At 36.6% G+C, this 18,375-nt stretch overlaps 1 protein-coding gene across 1 annotated transcript; it reads right to left on the bottom strand.

Annotated features, from left to right (window-relative positions):
* Positions 1-10,376: 10,376 nt before the first annotated feature.
* On the bottom strand, positions 10,377-13,013 carry LOC113357662 (NAC domain-containing protein 105-like). Its single transcript, XM_026601103.1, has 3 exons — positions 12,668-13,013; positions 11,812-12,083; positions 10,377-11,201 (listed from the first exon to the last, which is right to left on the bottom strand). Exons 1-3 carry the CDS (start codon positions 12,819-12,821, stop codon positions 10,506-10,508), a joined length of 1,122 nt encoding a protein of 373 aa, XP_026456888.1. The 5' UTR covers positions 12,822-13,013; the 3' UTR covers positions 10,377-10,505.
* Positions 13,014-18,375: the final 5,362 nt, after the last annotated feature.

Below are 18,375 nucleotides of genomic sequence, written 5' to 3'. Positions count from 1 at the left end.
CAAATTAACCACTATGCTAGGAGCAAGTAAAAATCATCATGATACACGAGGATTGGTCTATAAGGGAATATATGCTCCAAGTATTATCAAAGAGGTAAAATTTGTCAAGGATACTAATTTTCCACTGATGGAAAAAGTGAAATACCTACATCGACAGTTAAGGTTCGAAAGAGCAAAGTATATCAACCTCCAAAGCCAGCACACACGAATCCAGGTAAGAACATTCCTTATGTTAGCTATTATTGCGTAAATAAAGGTCACCTGCAAAGGGGATGTCGTTTTCGTATAAGGAATGAGAAACTTCATGATGTTCTTGTTTAGGATCATAAGAAGTGATCAAACCTAGATTGTATGTTAAGGATATAATACCCTTGATATTACGGGTTGTAACTGTCCAACCTTAAGGCAAAGGAATCAGTGCTGTGACCAGCCAAGATTTGCCTATAAACATTATATGAAGTCTTTTCACAATCTTAATGATTATCAAAAGGAAAAATTCGTAAAGACAAAGACAAGATTCGCTGCTCCCAGTTGGAGAAAGACTAACTTGCAAAAGAATAGCCAATCCAATTCTCTTCCGAGAAATCTTGAAGAGAGTAATGGGAAGAAGATTTGATTGTTCCTAAACACACTCAGAGGTGGGTACCAAAGAAAGTCAATAATGCATTGAGTGAAAAAATCAAGATAGTGATTCAAGATTATCATTCGAAAATAGACTAAAACAGTGGTATGTGTCATTGATGTTATTTGGGAATGTTTCCAATTAATTTGAAGAGAAATATAAAACTTCTATTATTTTCAGATATAAGACAGTATACATATCAGTCTCACAAACTGGAAAAACTATTACAAGTCTGAAACCGTTGTACATGTACTCTGTACACGCAACAGAGTAGCTATATATCGACAACCAGATTTTTGGTACGAATATTAGTATGCACACCTTAAAAAGTCTGTGAACTCGTGAAACCGGATCGGTATGCAAACCAGTACACGTACTAGAAAATAACTGTTGGTCCCGGAACCCGTTTGTTATCCATACCGGTACACGTACCAGAAAATTTCTGTGAACTCCGTAACTCGGTTATGTTTTAATGGTATCCATACCCAGTACGCATACCGAAAAAGTTCTGTGAACTCCAGAACTCGGTTATGTCTTAAGGTTTACATACCTGTACACGTACCATGACATAACTGTTCACGAACATGTTAAGTATTTGCATCTTGTACACCTACTTACCGTGTCAATTAAATTCATATGCACATAAATTAGTTCTCCGAGATAATTAACATTTGAATAATCTCTAAAAACACCATAGACATATTGATCACATTAGTATGACTCGAGTTAAGTCTTAAGCGTTATATGAAAATGCTCAAGCTTATAGTTCAGTTGGCTAGTTTCGACTAACCATTCATGAGCGTGGTCTTGTACACGGTTCGGTTACGGTTCATCCTAAACAGAGTGTATATGCTGTTATGTGAATCAGGTTTAAAGATTCATCTAATAGTGGATATTGTTTGCTTGGTTCCAAATCTATGTTAGCTTAAACCTAAAGCAGCCTGTGCTTTTAATGTATACTCACTCCGTCTTATTTTAGATGAAGGGGAAGGTGTTTTCACGTAGATTAAGAAAATGGAAAGAGATTAATTTTTTTCCATATATATCCCTTAATAATAATTATTAAAATATTTAAATCTCCTAGTTTTTTGTTCATTGTTTCTAGTGGTTGATTCCAATGCAGGGTCAAATTAGGAAGAAAGTGTGAAAATTATAAAAACCTTCATCTATTTTGGTACTAGAAAAAACCCCTTCCCTTTCATCTAAAATGGGACGAAGGGAGTATAAAAGTGGAACCTCAAGCAACTGGGATCTTTGAATCCCGACACTACTTTTCTTGGTGTAAACTAGTTGCAAAAACTATAGTCGTCCTCTTCCTAAAACCCTTCTAGGGTTTAGTGACTACAAAGACTTCATAGGGATTCGTGAAGTCAGGTACAACTATTGTTTATATTGATATCTTGAGTATCCTGATCTTGATTGGATTGTTGAGCTTGCTTCATCAATCAAGATAGATAGAAATCATCAAAGTTCTCTTCGTCTCAGACTTTGTTGATTCCACAAGTTTAATACTGGTGAGGTGAATAATAATCTATGCTGCACTTCGGAAGCATAAGACCGAATTTTGAGTTTAGCTAGACTTTGTCTATTGCTCTCGATTTCCAATCACCTTGATCTACGACCGAAAAGGAAATCACACATATAGGCTTATCTGTGGGTGGCAGATTGGTTTAAAGTCTTCAAGTGAGTTGAAGCAATTCTTAGTTTGTGTGACGCCAGCTAAGGGAACCATTTGCACGGAGTCCTGCTGGGATTCAAGAGGCGTAAAGAGCGCGACTGTAATGAATTGTTGTGAGGGTTTAATTCAGTCTCAACTGCATTTCGGTCCGACGTTAATCAGTAGTATGCTAGTGTCTGTAGAGTCTTAATATAGTTTGGTGTTCAATATGGACGAAGTCCCGGGGTTTTCAACATTTTCGGTTTCCTCGTTAACAAAATTTCTGGTGTCTGTGTTATTTCTTTTCCGAATTATATTGTTTATCTTTATAATTGAAATATCACAGGTTGTACGTTAATCAATCAAAGCAGATACATCCATCCTTGTTCGTCTCTGATCATAGAAAAAATTCTCCTCAAGCGAACCATCCTATCTTCTGTATGGGGAGTACGCAGTGGTTGGAACAGAGACACATTTGGTTGTCAATTCCAATGTGACGGATAAAATCATATATCTGCACGGGCCAATCAATAGTTCAAGTCACACACTCCCATAATCTATTTTCTCTTCGTAGAATACACTTCAACTATTCATATCAAATGAATAATACAACATTGTAGAGTTGAAGGTAAATATCCAAAAAATGTCTTATTTTTCAATAATCCAAATTTATAGCAATGAAATACTACTCCTCCTCCCCAAACAGATGTATAATTGACTACAAATATCTAGGATATGTCTTCTCTATAAAGAACCAGAAATTCCTTGATTACGTATCATCGGGAAACGCATTAACATAAATACGGAAGTAAGCAGAGGTGATACAAAAGTGTGTAAACTATAAAAACACGTTAAAGTAGATTGGCCCACACTAGAACTTCCTCGTAATAACTCGACCAAGGGTGATCCTATTACAGGAATAGCATCAGGTACGCCTGTCATGATTTTTACTTCCCAATAACGAATTTGGTCCCGAGATAAGGAATAACCAGTTACACCAAAAGATGCGGTCAATACACCCAGAACCACACCCATAACCCAAGTCAATTCGCGGGTTTTTTAAAATCCACCGGTGAGATACACACGAAATACATGCAGGATCATCATTAAGACCATCATACTTGCTGACCATCGATGAACTGATCGGATTAACCAACCAAAGTTAGCTCCAGTCATTATGTATTGAACCGAGGCCTCGGTAACGGTCGGACGATAGTAAAAAGTCATAGCAAACCCCGTCGCTACTTGTACTAAAAATAAAGTAAGCGTAATCCCCCTAGACAATAAAATATGTTGACATAAGGAGGAACATATTTACTAGTTATATCATCTGCAATCGCTTTAATCTCGAGACGCTCTTCGAACCAATCATATACTTTATTGAGATAGGTAAACCAAGGGGACTCCCCCTCATAGAACCGTATATGAGAATTTCATCTCGTACAGCTCAAGCCCAAACACACAAATACTAGCTGCAAGGGAAAGGGATATTGTATTGTAATAGAAATTTGTAAAAATCCTCTTTATACCGGATTCCATCGTCTCTCTGAAGATAAAAAGGACCAAAAATCCTGAAATTCTTCTTTAGCTCTTCTTTGTGATGATAATGCCAAAAAATCAAGTTGGCTCATTCGTCTTTATGTTGATCGTTGTAGGCCTCTTGAATCTTCTCTTTCCCTATTTTCTTTATTTTTTTGCTGTGTGTAATGTAGATTTTTTTGTTGATGGAAATTATCTTGTTGAGACCCTATGGATTTATTGAAACCTCAGATTCATACTAGAACCATGATGATTCTATAAAGCTCCCAAGCTAAGTCCAAAGGTTCTCTGAGTAAGAACCTGTGGATCATCATCACTTATTCAATGAATAGATGTAATGACTAAAAATCCTTTGGTTGATCATTATGCCCCTTAAAAAAAATTTTGAGTCCGGTCGCGAGGTCTAAATAGTAGGTATGAATCATAGTTCAAATTTTTCTTGATCTATGGATTTCGTCTCCAGATGTTAGAATAAATATCTGACGGGGTAGAACCATCTCTGTCGAGATGACATACCTATTCTCTGTATTATCAATAGGATCAATTATTGAAAAAGCGGGGGTCTAACAACACCACCCAATATTTCACTTAACAATCTGTATGGACAAACTCCAATATACTTTTATGAGAATCAACTAGACAGTTAGACTCAATCAATGAAAAGTATATCAAAGAGTTTATATCTCTCTCTTGATTTGATTTACTCAAGCATGAACTGCGAGTTCTAATCAAATACAAGGAATAACTCGGATTGTACCAAAGACCAATATCCGAGGATCAATCAATGACAATCAACAACCAAAGGTTGGATTACTCTAATTGATGATCTAACACACAACCTGTATTATTTCAATTATAAAGATAAAACAATATAATGCGGAAACTGAAATAACACAGACACCAGAAATTTTGTTAACGAGGAAACCGCAAATGCAGAAAAACCTCGGTACCTAGTCCATATTGAACACACACTGTATTAAGCCGCTACAAACACTAGCCTACTCTAAACTAACTTCGGTCTGGACTGTAGTTGAACCCCAAACAATCTCACACTGATCCAAGTTACAGTTATGCTCCTACGCCTCTGATCCCAGCAGGATACTGTGCACTTGATTCCCTTAGCTGATCTCACACACAACTAAGAGTTGCTACGACCCAAAGTCGAAGACTTTAATAAACAAATCTGTATCACACAGAAAAGTCTATGATAATAGATAAATCCGTCTCCCACAAATATACCTACGAGTTTTGTTCCGTCTTTTAATAAATCAAGGTGAACAGGAACCAATCAATAATACCAGACTTATATTCCCGAAGGACAACTTAGTATTATCATCACCTTACAATAATCCTAATCGACGCAGCGAAAAAAGATATTGTGGAATCACAAACGATGAGACGAAGTTTGTTTGTGATTACTTTTCTATCTTTCCTATCGGAGATATATAATCTCGAGCCAATTATTACAATCGTACTCGTAACGATAGAAGATGCAAGATCAGATCACACAACTACAAGAAAAGTAGTATCGGTCTGGCTTCACAATCCCAATGAAGTCTTTAAGTCGTTAACCTAGTTTAGAAGAACAAACCAAAGGTTAAAGGAGAATCGACTCTAGCTTAGCACAACTAGTATCACACAGAATGTGTGGGGATTAGGTTTCCCAGTTGCTAGAGTTCTACCTTATGTACACTTTCAAATCAGGGTTTGCAATCAATGTTAGCTTAGTAACAACGCATTCAATATTCACCGTTAGATGAAAACCTGATTAGATTCAAGCTAATATTTCTCAATCGTTAGATCGAAAACTTAGTTTGTCACACACAAATGAAATGTCCAATTTTGAGTTTATGAACCGTACCCAAACATTAACATTTGTTGGTTCAACAAGTCAACCAAATGGTTAGCCATATGATTACTTTCATATCAACCATATTCTTCTTCACCATAACTAGTTCAAATGACTCAAATGAACTAGTTAGAGAGTTGTTCAATTTCTTAGATCTTATGTAAATACACAAGACACAATCGAAGCAAAAACGGTTTGATTCACTCGAATAGGTTCATGAACTTTATAGCCACGGTTTGCAAAAGCATTCCTTAGTTTAAATAAACATAAGTTAAAGAACAACCGGATTTAGATATAACCTGCTCAAGTTCGCGGACTGGGTTCGCGAACTTAAGCTCATGGAAGGAGTTCACAAACTCTAGCAGAAATTCTCGGGTCGAGAACTTCTTCCAGTTCGCGGACTTGGCTCACGCCACTTCCATTTCTCTTGATCAACAAAGTTCGCAAACTTTGGTTCAAGGAATAAGGACTTATACATATATGTGTTTCCACAACAATGCTTATATCCTACCAATGGTTATGTAATCTAAACTCTCATTTCAATCATTGAAACATTCTCAGAGGACGAATATAACCGTTATTCACAGACCATTTTTCGTCAGAGCAATTTTCAAAGTGATTGAAACATAACATGACTTTTGTCACTTGGTAAATATGAATTCGGCTAAAGCAAAAGCTTACCAACACATATTTCGAGAAATAGATAGGCGAGATAAACTCGGTGACAAATCTAAAGACGAAATAGTTTTTTTGCCACAAAAGAATATTTATACTAACAATTTTTCAATTCGTCACATGTGAATATGTTTGATGACAAAAAACTCTTTGATGTAAAAACATTTGTCACTAAATGCCCATTTTCTTGTAGTGTCTATATATCAAAATGACTTTTGTCTCAAGAGTAGGAGATAAAATAGATAAATTTTTGAGTGACAGATAAGTTCAAGTCTCCACATACCTTTTAGTCGATGAAGATCCACCAGTTCCTTGAGTAGTCCTTCGTCTTGTATGATGATTGCCATGGAGTTCTTGAGATCAACTACACTTTCTATCCTAGTCCGAGACCTTTAGATATGTAGGCTAGAAATCAAGACTTATAGTTTTGATCACTAACATTTACAAACATGATTGAGATAGCAACGCATGCGATTTCGACCGAGCAATGATCTAACAATTATAACAAGTCACACACTCATATTCCGGAAATACCGAAATAAAGAAATTCCGCGGTCGAACTACTTGAATGCCCTGTAAAAAAATCCTAAGTAATTCATTTTCTATTGAAAATCCAGGACTTCATGGTTCTTATGGACCTAATTCATTGAAATCCCGTCCAGTAAAACAGAAGAATTATAAATCTCTAAAATAATACATAGGAATACCGCAAATAATGCCATTGCGACACCCATCAAAGGGGTAGTTCCCCATCCAGGAGCTACTTTACCATATTCCGAATTCAACGGTTTCAATAAAGCTCCTACATTTGTTCGTCTTGGACCAGATCTAGAACTACCCTCAACGATTTGTGTAGCCATAAATATTCTTGCATTGGTTGAGATCTGTTGACTTTGTATACTATTCCGTTGTAAATAAACGATCTTATCATAAATCCTTTGTGGTCTTGAAATTATTATATAATAATGGAAATAGCAACCCTAGTCGCCATCTTTATATCTGATTCACTTGTAAGTTTTACCGGGTACGCCTTATATGCCGCTTTTGGGCAGCCCTCTCAACAACTGAGAGATACATTCGAGGAACACGGGGACTAGTTGAAGTAATGTAATGAGCCTCCTTCAATTAAGATAATGAAAAATTATTTCTTAGTTGAAACCTTAGGTGGTTCTCGAAAAAAGATAGCGAAAAAAATGATCCCAGAGTCGAGACTAAGAGGAACGTATAAGCCAATGCTTCCGTAGATTCGATCGTGGTTTATAATTATAGCTTTCACATATGTTCATTTGGGATCAGCTCCCAGATAAGATAAAGAAAGGACAAGAATCAAAGAAAAAATGGTGATTCAAATCAACATTTCTCCAATACCTTATTTTATGTTAAATCACAAAAAGAAAAGAAAATAGAGTCGAAAGAAACCATAGCAATGTTGTCTCAGACTATCTATCTCTTTGTAGTTGGATCTCCAAGTTTTTGGAATGCTCCAAATTCCACTTGAGAATCCAAATCTGGGTCAATACCAGCAAAAACATCTCTGAACAAAGTTCTAGCACCATGTTAAATGTGTCCGAAAAAGAAGAGCAAAGCAAATGAGGCATGCCCAAAAGTGAACCAACCCCTTGGACTGCTACGAAAAACACCGTTGGATTTCAAAGTAACACGATCTAATTCACAACCCATAAAGATATATCATTTACCGGCACCACATTGTGTATAGATGACAAAGTATAGCATCTACCTGAGAACTGATAGCTGGAGAGTAATACATCTGAGATGTGAAATAAAACTCAGGGTCAAATGTGGAATACCTCAATCATATGTCTAAAGATTAATCCACGGGTTTCCAAACACAACAGAGACACGAAGATAGACGCAGAAGACTTGAGTCAAGATGCGAAGCTTGGAAGAATCTCGATGTTGTCAGCTGAGTGGAGACCTGGAAATCTAGATGTTATTAACCAAGAGTTGTCTCAGGTCCGAACAAGTACAAAGAGGGAGAACGTTATTGGGTCCCGACCACCACGTGCTTAGCATTTAATTTACATGTAATCCCCATGTTCATACAATGTACAAATGTACAGACAGAATCATTTCATTAATAGAAATCAAACTTCGAATATTTCTCTCTTCTCTCTGATTAGCTTCTAACCACCTTATTCTAGAACTGACTTAGAAGATAATTAGAAAACCTAACTTGAGATCACCGGATATTGATCCAGAGATAAAAAAAATTAGAGTGATTATAGTGATTGACTTTTCAAATCAAGGACTATGATCGTAAATATGTGAAGGTATGCTTCTCGGTAGAGTTGATGCATCTTTAGTTTGTGGTTGTGGAGACCGAGAGAAGAAATTATTTTTGATAATCTATTTCCTGATAATTAACTAGATCGATTCTGATCTTAGTCTGACTTGTCGAAGTAAGGTAACGATTATTTTTTATTAATCGTTTTCCTGATAAGAAACTAGTTACCCAAGGGATTTTTTTTGATGGGGCCATTTATCAATGTGGTCATAGGGGACTAATGATATGTTGACATAAGTCTTTTCAATTAATTAACTCTAACAAATTCTGTTTTTAGAAATATAAAACAAATGTATTTTTGAAAAAAAAAATGATTATCTTAATTGGTTATATTTTATTTTCTATATTTTTGAAAACAAAGTTTGTTAAAAAAATTAATAGGAAAGACACGTGTTCGGCCTACCATTTGGCCCCATGCCCCCCTCAAAAAATACCACCGTCAAAAATTCAATCCCAAAACCATAAGAGTGAGAGGGACAATCACTTAATTTCCACAATCTAAAAAGATCCTTATGTAAATCAGAAATAATCGGCATATAAATATGAGTTATCGCTTATTAGTTCTCATTCCATGAAAACCTTTGGAGTTCTCCCGGACATGGGTTCGAAAGCATCGCCAATGCTGAATTCAATCTTAATGGTGAGTTTGGATGTAGAATTTTAAAGGTGGAATTTATGGGTTCAGGGGATTTGGTGGAATTACGTTTCTCTCGGTACGTTTGGTTGCCCAGAGCCTTGAAATCACGTTTCCTACGGGATTCAGTTTTCCAGCAAATCCTCCATATGGAGTCGGACCCCTCCCCCTAAGATTTGTTGGGAAACTTATCAAGGGATTTATGGACCCACTTTTTTTTAACTCTAAACCCCATATATATATATATATATGCAATTTTAAGATTTGAGGGTAATGTCCAACGGTACAAAGACTTTAAAACAAGAAAACTCTATAAATCCAAGGAATTTCAATTGAATTACCAAACACACAAGGGATTTATATGACTCCAAGAATTTATAATCCCATGGGATTATAAATTCCTGGAAATGACGAATTCTACAAACAAATCCATCATTACCTTTTTTTAATTTTGATACGGATAACACGGGATTCGAACCTCTAACCTACAACTTGGGAGTTCGATACGTGGCGAACAGGGGTATTCCATTGGAAGTCACTAACTTTTACTGGGCCGTTACGCTATTGATAAAGCCCAACTGAATTAGACGATAGTAATTAATTTCTTAATTTTATTCTATTGAGCCATGCATGCATGCATGATAACCTAGCTACCTTGTCGGTCCACGCTCTGTTTCTGAAAAAGATAATACTGCAAACTAAAACTTCTTTTTCTTCCGAAATATATGAGTGCTTCCTATGGAAGTACTGAAACTACCGATAAGATCAAAACAAATTAAGCAACTTATAGCACAGAAAGTTTCTAAATTCCGCAACCTACTGGAGGTAGCATGTTGTCACATGTCTCTGTACCCTAAATTTGACTCACTTAGAAAGTTAGATCATTCTGATCTCATTACTACATGTACCTATAACCTATCGCAGAGAGAGAGATCGTTCGTTTTCAGCTGACACCTAAATAATTAACCATCTGATCCAGGTTTCTCTGCTTTTATCAAATCATCAGACAGAAGTTATAATCTGGTCTGAGAAAGACTTACCAAAAAGACTAAATATTCACACGATCAACAGAATATATTCTATACGAAAATAAGATTATCATGAATAATAATTTTATTAATAACCACAACAGCCATATCAGGTCTCATGCATTATAGATGATGATATCTATATCGGTCTCTCATATATTAATCATTATTATTAAACCATTAATACGCACATTTCTCAAATGCAAATTCCGATTCTATTGTCACAGTCGTCTCCAGAAGCTGATGCTGATGAACTCAATAAGAACTCCTTCAACTTGTTAATTTCATTATTTTCTTCCCGCGATAAAAGCAATGCTATATCCGAGTTATATTGATCATCTCCCAGAGCAACACCAAGATTAGGGCGTGTTTCGCTATCATGTGATCTGTTTTTGTTGTCTCCATGACTCAATTGAGAAGCAACAAACTTATCAAGGGCTCTCCAATCTGTCACTTTCTGCTCAGTACTGCCATGCTTCATCTTGTTGTTGTTCTTGTCGTCGCTGGTGTACCCTCTTATCCTTGTTGTATCCTCTTCATGATCTTCATCGATAACAATAATAGCTACCGGCTCTGTAGGGCATCGTGATGACAGTAAGCTTGTTAAAGGATGCTTCTTTACGAGTGGCATAGAAGGACTCTCTAGTTGGGGAATTAGCTCCAGAAAATTACTATCTAAATTCAAATTAACAACTTCATGAATCTCTTGCTTGCAAATAAAATTCTGTTGCTTCGTGATACAACCAACCGAATCAAGGATAGAGCTGAATCCACTTGACTCATGATCATAGGGGCGACTGGATGACTCCCAACGTCGATCCGTATGGTTTCTAGTTTGGCAGTTGGTTGTTGTTCTTTTCTTGAATGCTCGACAAACGACCCATCCTTCTTCCTGCAATAAATTACAACGATTTAGTAGGATGAGATTTTGGTTCGTTTCCATGCACTGAGAAACTAAAGTGAAAAGAAGATCTAAAACCGTATATGAATTAGCTTTACCCATTTGGGAACCACATATGTTTCTTAGACTGAGAGTATACTCGTTGACAAGTAAAAGACCTAAAACGATCAAAGCCGAGTGGTGACGTAAAATTAAAATTTTAATTGTAGCTAATTAATTATGGTATATTTCCTGAAAGAACAATTAGATTAGTTTTGGAAGCAAAAGAAAAAAGTACTTGTGTTTCACAAAGGTTGAGTACTCAGCTAAGAAATGTCTTCATCAGCAACTTGACAAAAGCTTTGAAGAAGTATCATCAAATCGACAAGATATAAAGGCTGTTTGTGGCTCTTTACATGTTTTGGAAACTATGAAAAAAGTTCGAAAAGATTATGTGCCTGTTTATGATCACTCTAGTACGTACGTAAACATGATAGTATCTTCTTATTTTAGGAGAGAGAGAGAGAAAGTGGGAGAAGATGATAACAAGAAAATGGTGGAAACTTAGTATGAATTAATTCATATTAAATAATGAAAGTATTAAGACTATGAATTAGCTTGCCTGTGGTGCTCCATTCTCATCGGATTCTAGACGGTATTCATGTATGATCCAGTCACTCTTCTGTCCATTAGGTGCCCTTCCTTTATAGAAGACGAGGGTCTTCCTCATACCAATTAGCTTGATCTTATCATACACTGCTTTGTCTCGACCAGTTGCCTTCCAAAACCCGGCCATTGTTGCTCTATTCGTTCTTGTTCCCGTTGGATACTTCTTATCTTTGTGACTGAAAAAATACCACTCCTTTTGTTCTTCGTACCCGATCCGGCATCGTTCTGTTCAAATTTTATAGGATTCAACAGTCCTTTAAGCAAACCAAAATTTACATAAAAAATTACAGTATATAACAAGACCAGCATAAATAGGATTACTTGACCCGTGAACCAACGCAAAATCTATCTTGAATCGATGTGAAGGAGGAGATTAGTAAGTAAATTAAGGCTTAACCTTGCTAATCAAAGCCGGTTTAAAATTAGGGTTGATTTCATGGTGCAACTTTGAATCTTAGAGAGAGAATGAAGGTACATGCGTATAGCTAGCTAGACAGATCTTTTGTTTATCTAATAGGGAGCATATAATCTGACTTATAATCGCTTGGTGCGCACACATGATATATGCCGGCCTGGATATATTTTCTAGAATGCTCTTGTGTGCTATAGCTAGCTATCTCTGACTGCAGCCATAGAAGAGAGATCTAGAAATCACCTGCTAATTGAACTTCACTTAATAGTTAATTATAAGGTGGAGATGTTAGTATATGTGAACCAAAAACAAGTAGAAAACCTATTGTATCACATGGAATTCGATAACTTAAAACCAAAAACAGCAATAGAGGTTGGTACAAGCTAATTTTATGTACCTTGAAGATCCCATGGTTCGATACGATAAAGATCAATATCACGAATAACATCAAGATCGATCTTCTGTGATGCTACCTTCTTTTTCAGATAGTAACCTACTAGCTCTTCGTCCGTTGGATGAAATCTAAAACCCGGCGGTACTAAGGACTCCATTAATTACCACCACCAGAATTCAGGTTTGCATCAAATTCACCACCACAAACTCCACTCTTTATGTCATCATCTTTAAATCATACGAAGGAAACAAGAGAGACTTAAAAGAGAAAAGTTTAGAAAGAACAAAGTGAATTATGGTATTTTTTTTTTTGAGTGAATTAGAGAGAGAGAGAGAAAGATATGAGTATAGCTATGGACACCCTACAAATAAAATGGAGACAAGTGTTATGAAATTCAATGATCAAATGCATATAACCGACACTAACTCACTCTCACTAACTAAGTACTCATTTACACAAACCCCGTTTTTATCTACACAGAAATATAAGCGCGTGTTATGAACAAACAAAGTTTTTTCTTCGTCTAATGATTCTAGCAAGTTAAAGAAACAAGAAAAAAGAATTAGAATTATGTATAAGAAAGATAAAAAGAACAAAATTATGAACTGGTTGGGGGTTGTTACTCTGACCTAGTCTCCAGTCGCTGTAATAATTTGCTAAGTTCCAAAGACTAGTTTTACAGTGGCAGTAGTAGACAGTACCTATGTGCTTGCACCCAGTGTTTATTAACTTGAGTTCTTTCTTTTGTTAGATTTTTTTTATTCAGTGTTGAAATTCTAACCAGGGCTCGTATTTCGGCAGGGGTTGAATGAAGAAAGATACAAGTGGTGGTAGTGGTAAAGAAAGCAGAGAAATAACCCACAATGATGTTGTCTAGTGAGGCTGAAGGGTTGAAATCATTCATCTAGAACTTGGGTTTTCCTCCATCATGCACTTTCATTAATTAGTTATATATCTAGAAACACATTAACACAGCATATATAGACTAATAAATTAGTTGGTATACTGTTATAGTCAACTTAATTAAGAACCCCTTCTAATTAAAAACACACTAGCGGATTTTACTTTTGATGTATATATGTCTTTAAGGAATTCCTCCAACAAAAAAGATCAATGAAGAACAAAAGTTCCGTGACTGTATGCAAAAATATCCCGTTCCACCATTTATGGGCGCACAATGATTTGAAATTGGGAAGATGTAAAGAAGGGAATGGAAAGAGGCTTCATGAATGTTAACATTACAATAATATTGATGAAATATATGCATGCCTTAGGTTTATTGTATATAATAGTACATTCTTTTGATTGTTAAAAAAAAACATTAGGCGATCAAATTATGGCATACATCCTCTTTTTCTTGTTTTCTTATGAAAATTTTGGAATATCGTGTCATCGATATAATGCGGTCACATTCCGACGCGTCGGGATTAAACTGATAATTCGAAATTATGTAGTTAATTATGAACTAAAACTCATTATAGAGATGGATTATTCAGCTTATATACATGAATAGCTTAGCTAATCAGAATCTCAGTAGCTCAATTAATTGTTGACGCGTTGCAGTAGTAATTAAGAACGATCCATCAACTTCAAAAGGATGGTTGTTACTGCGGAAGTATAATCTCAATATATCGAGATAGATGGGAGTAAAACTCATAATATGTTGACGAACATCTCAGAGTAACTAAGTGGTGGCCGTAAAATAATACATAAGTGGCTTAACTGAACTGAGTCACACCCAAAAAGTTATAATTTCATAATAACCATATACAATGAAAGAAAAGCTTTTGCTAGGAGTAAATGGGTAGGATGGGTAGGATATCTTTCAGCACAAGTTTTTTTTTTTTGAAAAAGGAAGGTTGTATTAAAAAAAAAAAAAACTGTACAAAATTATATACAAAGGAGAATCACAAAAGTGAAACTCCAAACCCTCAAAGCATAACATGACTTATCTGACAGCCATAATCCCTTCTCATTGGAACAATAATTGTGAAGTAAAACATCCTTTGAAAATTTCCGTGGTCGAGCTCCACAGAGCGATGTCCAGCTTAATAGCACAATTCAACTCTTCTTTATCTTTTGCTCTTCCACCATGAACCCTGTTGTTTCTTTCTAGCCAAATCTCCTAACAAATTGCATAGGCATAAGATGCCATACCGTCCTTAATTTTGTTGAAACTCCCTGTATCTTCCAATCTTGTAAGCAAACTCCAAACTGAGAATTAAAAACCCAATTAACCTGAACTGCAGCCATGAAATAATCCCATATTTGTTTTACCCAGCTGCAGTGAAGCAGCATGTGATCGAGTGTCTCTTCTTCTCTATTACAGAATAAGCAAATAGTCGAACTCACCGTCACCCTCCTGTGATGTAGCATATATCTGGTAGGAAATGAATTGTGTAGAGCCGCCCAGATGAGAAACACGACCTTAGGAGGCGCCAGTCTACTATGAGAAAACTGAGAAAATTCCCAATCTTCATCCGCCTCTTCAAACTTCGCATAAAGAGCCCCGGTTGTACAAGCACCATCCACTTCGTCCTCCAAATCCTGTGTTAGTATCACGTTTCTAATATCGAATTTTAGCTCAAGTAAATCCACACGCTCCGCTGCATTCATAGCTCTAGCAAACTCAAAATTCCAAACCCCAGTTTCTATATTTGCTATCGAAGCATCCTTCTGTATGCTAATTCTATAGAGTCTAGGGTATTTGTCTTTTAAAGCTCTTTTCTCAAACCACCAGTCATGCCAAAACCTAATAGATCTCCCATTTTGCACTCGAATATTAACAGCTTCATGAAAATCTTCGTTTACCTTTAAAATCTCAAACCATAAACTACGACCCATTGATTCCGTTACCTGCAAGGGAACTAGAAAGGAACCATCAGATTTAGTTTTTTCACACATAATCTTCCTCCACAATGCTGTTTTCTCACTGCAATATCTCCCATGCCACTTTGCCAATAATGATCTATTGACCCTTCTCAAACATCTGATACCCAAGCCGCCTTTTCTTCTTTCCTTGCATATACGCTTCCAAGAAACCCAGCTCATCTTTTTATTCTCATCATCCTCTCCCCAAAGAAATTTACGCATAATATTGTTCAACTATTTCTCCACAACAACTGGAAGATAATAGACTGAAAGGAAATATGTTGCAATACTCTCCAAAGAGCTCTTGATTAGAGTTACTCTACCTGCTTTGTTGAGAAACTTTCTTTTCCAAGGAGCCAGTTTTTTCCTCATCCTCTCAATCACCACCTCCCATATTTCCGCACTTCTCTTGCATGCTCCAATTGGCATTCCCAGATACGTGATAGGTAATTCGTCTGTTTTACAACCCAACTCCATAGCCAATTCCTCCACCATCTCCTCAGCTCCTATGCTTGTCATCGAACTCTTTTCTAGATTCAACTTCAAACCAGTCAACACCTCAAACATTAACAAAATAACCAACAATCTTCGAACCTCCTCCCTTGTTGCATTTATCATTATAATTGTATCGTCTGCAAACTGCAGATGAGATATCACCGTTCCACCATCTAACACCTGAAATCCGCCAATTCTGTTGTATTCCACCGCTTCATTGAGTAACATAGAGAGCACTTCTACAACTAGAAGAAAAAGGAATGGCGACAAGGTATTACCCTGCCGTATTCCTTTAGTAGGCTTGATTAAATTTGTAGCATCACCATTCACTAATAGAGAAAACTGAGCTTCTTTAACACACCATTCAATCCAACCTATCCACTTCCTACTAAAACCATTCATCTTTAAAATAGTAAAAAGTGAAGGCCAATTGACATTGTCAAAGGCCTTCTCCATATCAATCTTGCACAAGAATTTGTTTATTCTTGATAAACGCACCTTGAGAATTTGAAATCAAATTAGGCATCACCACCTTTATCCTCTCCGCAAGAAGCTTAGAAATTATCTTATACACACTGCTGATTAGACTCAAAGGTCTAAAATCTTTTACTGTTGCCGAGTCTTCTTTCTTTGGAATTAGCTTCATGAAAGTTGTATTCAATCTCCTATCTAACTTTTCCTTCCTATGGAACTCATTGACCACTGCCATAACATCCACCTTCAAAAAACCCCAACAAGCTTTGAAAAACTCCATACTATATCCATCCGGCCCTGGTGCTTTGTTAGCACCACAACTCTTAATAGCGTTCAACACTTCCTCCTCTGTAAACGGTCTTTCTAGCCATCCCTGTTGCACTGCATCAATAGACTTAAATCTCTGATTCTCAAAAGTAGGAGAAACTGGATCCTTCGCCGTAAAAAGATGAGTGTAGTACTGTTGAAGCTCCTTCTTAATCACCTCATGGTTAAAGACATCCCCACCTCCCACCTCCAATTTAGTTATGCAGTTCCTTCTTCTCTTAGCATTTGCAATTTTATGAAAATACTTGGTGTTTTTATCCCCCTCCTTGAAACCCTGCACTTTAGCTCTTTGGTATGCCATCCTTGCTCTTGTCACCTTAACATTATTAAGATTAACCAACAAATCTCCACGTTCAGTAAGCTGGTCACGCGACAAACTTGTTGACTCTTCAGCTTGATTCAACAACTTGATCTTCTCCGTTAGCAAGTCTTCCTCCTTCTTGACATTACCATAAACTTCTCTGCTCCAACGTTTGATAAAAAACTTCAGGTTTTGCAACTTTCTAAACAAAAAATAATCAGGCGAACCAACAAACGTCATCGCATTCCACCACAGCTCTACCTTTCGAATGAAATCCGGGTGTTTAAGCCAGACATTATCTATCTTAAAGCTAGCTTTAATGTTGACACCAGGTGTTAAGTTTAAAAGCAAAGGATTATGATCCGACACCGTTCTTACCAACACCATTTGAATTGCATTGACAAACTTAGAATCAAATTCAGTACATACCATGAATCTGTCCAGTCTGCAAAGCAATGGCTGATCTTGTTTATTGCTCCATGTATATGCACCACCGTTTAGAGGTAAATCAATAAGCTCCTGCTCCATGATAAATTCGTTCAGCAAACTCATATTCCTCGTGTCACCTCCATCCCTGTTACTCTCTCCATCACTTCTAACAGCATTGACGTCCCCTGCCATCACCCATGGTTCAGGTGACCATTGTCTTACCTCACCTAAATCTATCCAGAACTCCTCTCTCAAATTATATTCACACGGAGAGTATACATTTGTGTGAATAAATTTAAAACCGTTGCTTCGAAACCTAAATAAACAAGAGATTGAATTGATACCAATTCTCTTATCTAACAGTTCTAGCAAAGAATTATCCCATACCGTCATCAGTCCTCCACTATTACCCGTCGTTCCTTGAGAAGGAATATACTCCTATCGAAATTCAGAATCAAACCAAAGCTGTCTCACAAACCAGATTGTCATAGCTACCAACTTCGTTTCTTGAATTGCACATATCAAACACTTATATTCCAAGATTAAATCCCTCACCGCAATCTATTTGTTGTATGCATTCATCCCTTTGATATTATAACTAATCAGTTTGGTTCCCTTAATAATACTCAACTCCCTTGAATTACCTTATTCTTCTTCTTCTTCTTCTGAGAAGAGTGAGTCGCAACTGTCCTGTACTTGCCTTCCTTCTGCCAATGCTTTATATCTGTCCCTGTATTTAAACAGAATCTCATCCACTACTTCTTTAGCTCTTTTCTCATCCTTTCTAGCAATCCCTCCAAGGTTACAACATAAT

The sequence above is a fragment of the Papaver somniferum genome, chromosome 3 (genome assembly GCF_003573695.1).
Source record: "Papaver somniferum cultivar HN1 chromosome 3, ASM357369v1, whole genome shotgun sequence".
NCBI classification, from domain to species: Eukaryota; Viridiplantae; Streptophyta; class Magnoliopsida; order Ranunculales; family Papaveraceae; genus Papaver; species Papaver somniferum.
This window is presented reverse-complemented; position numbering and strand designations above follow the sequence as displayed.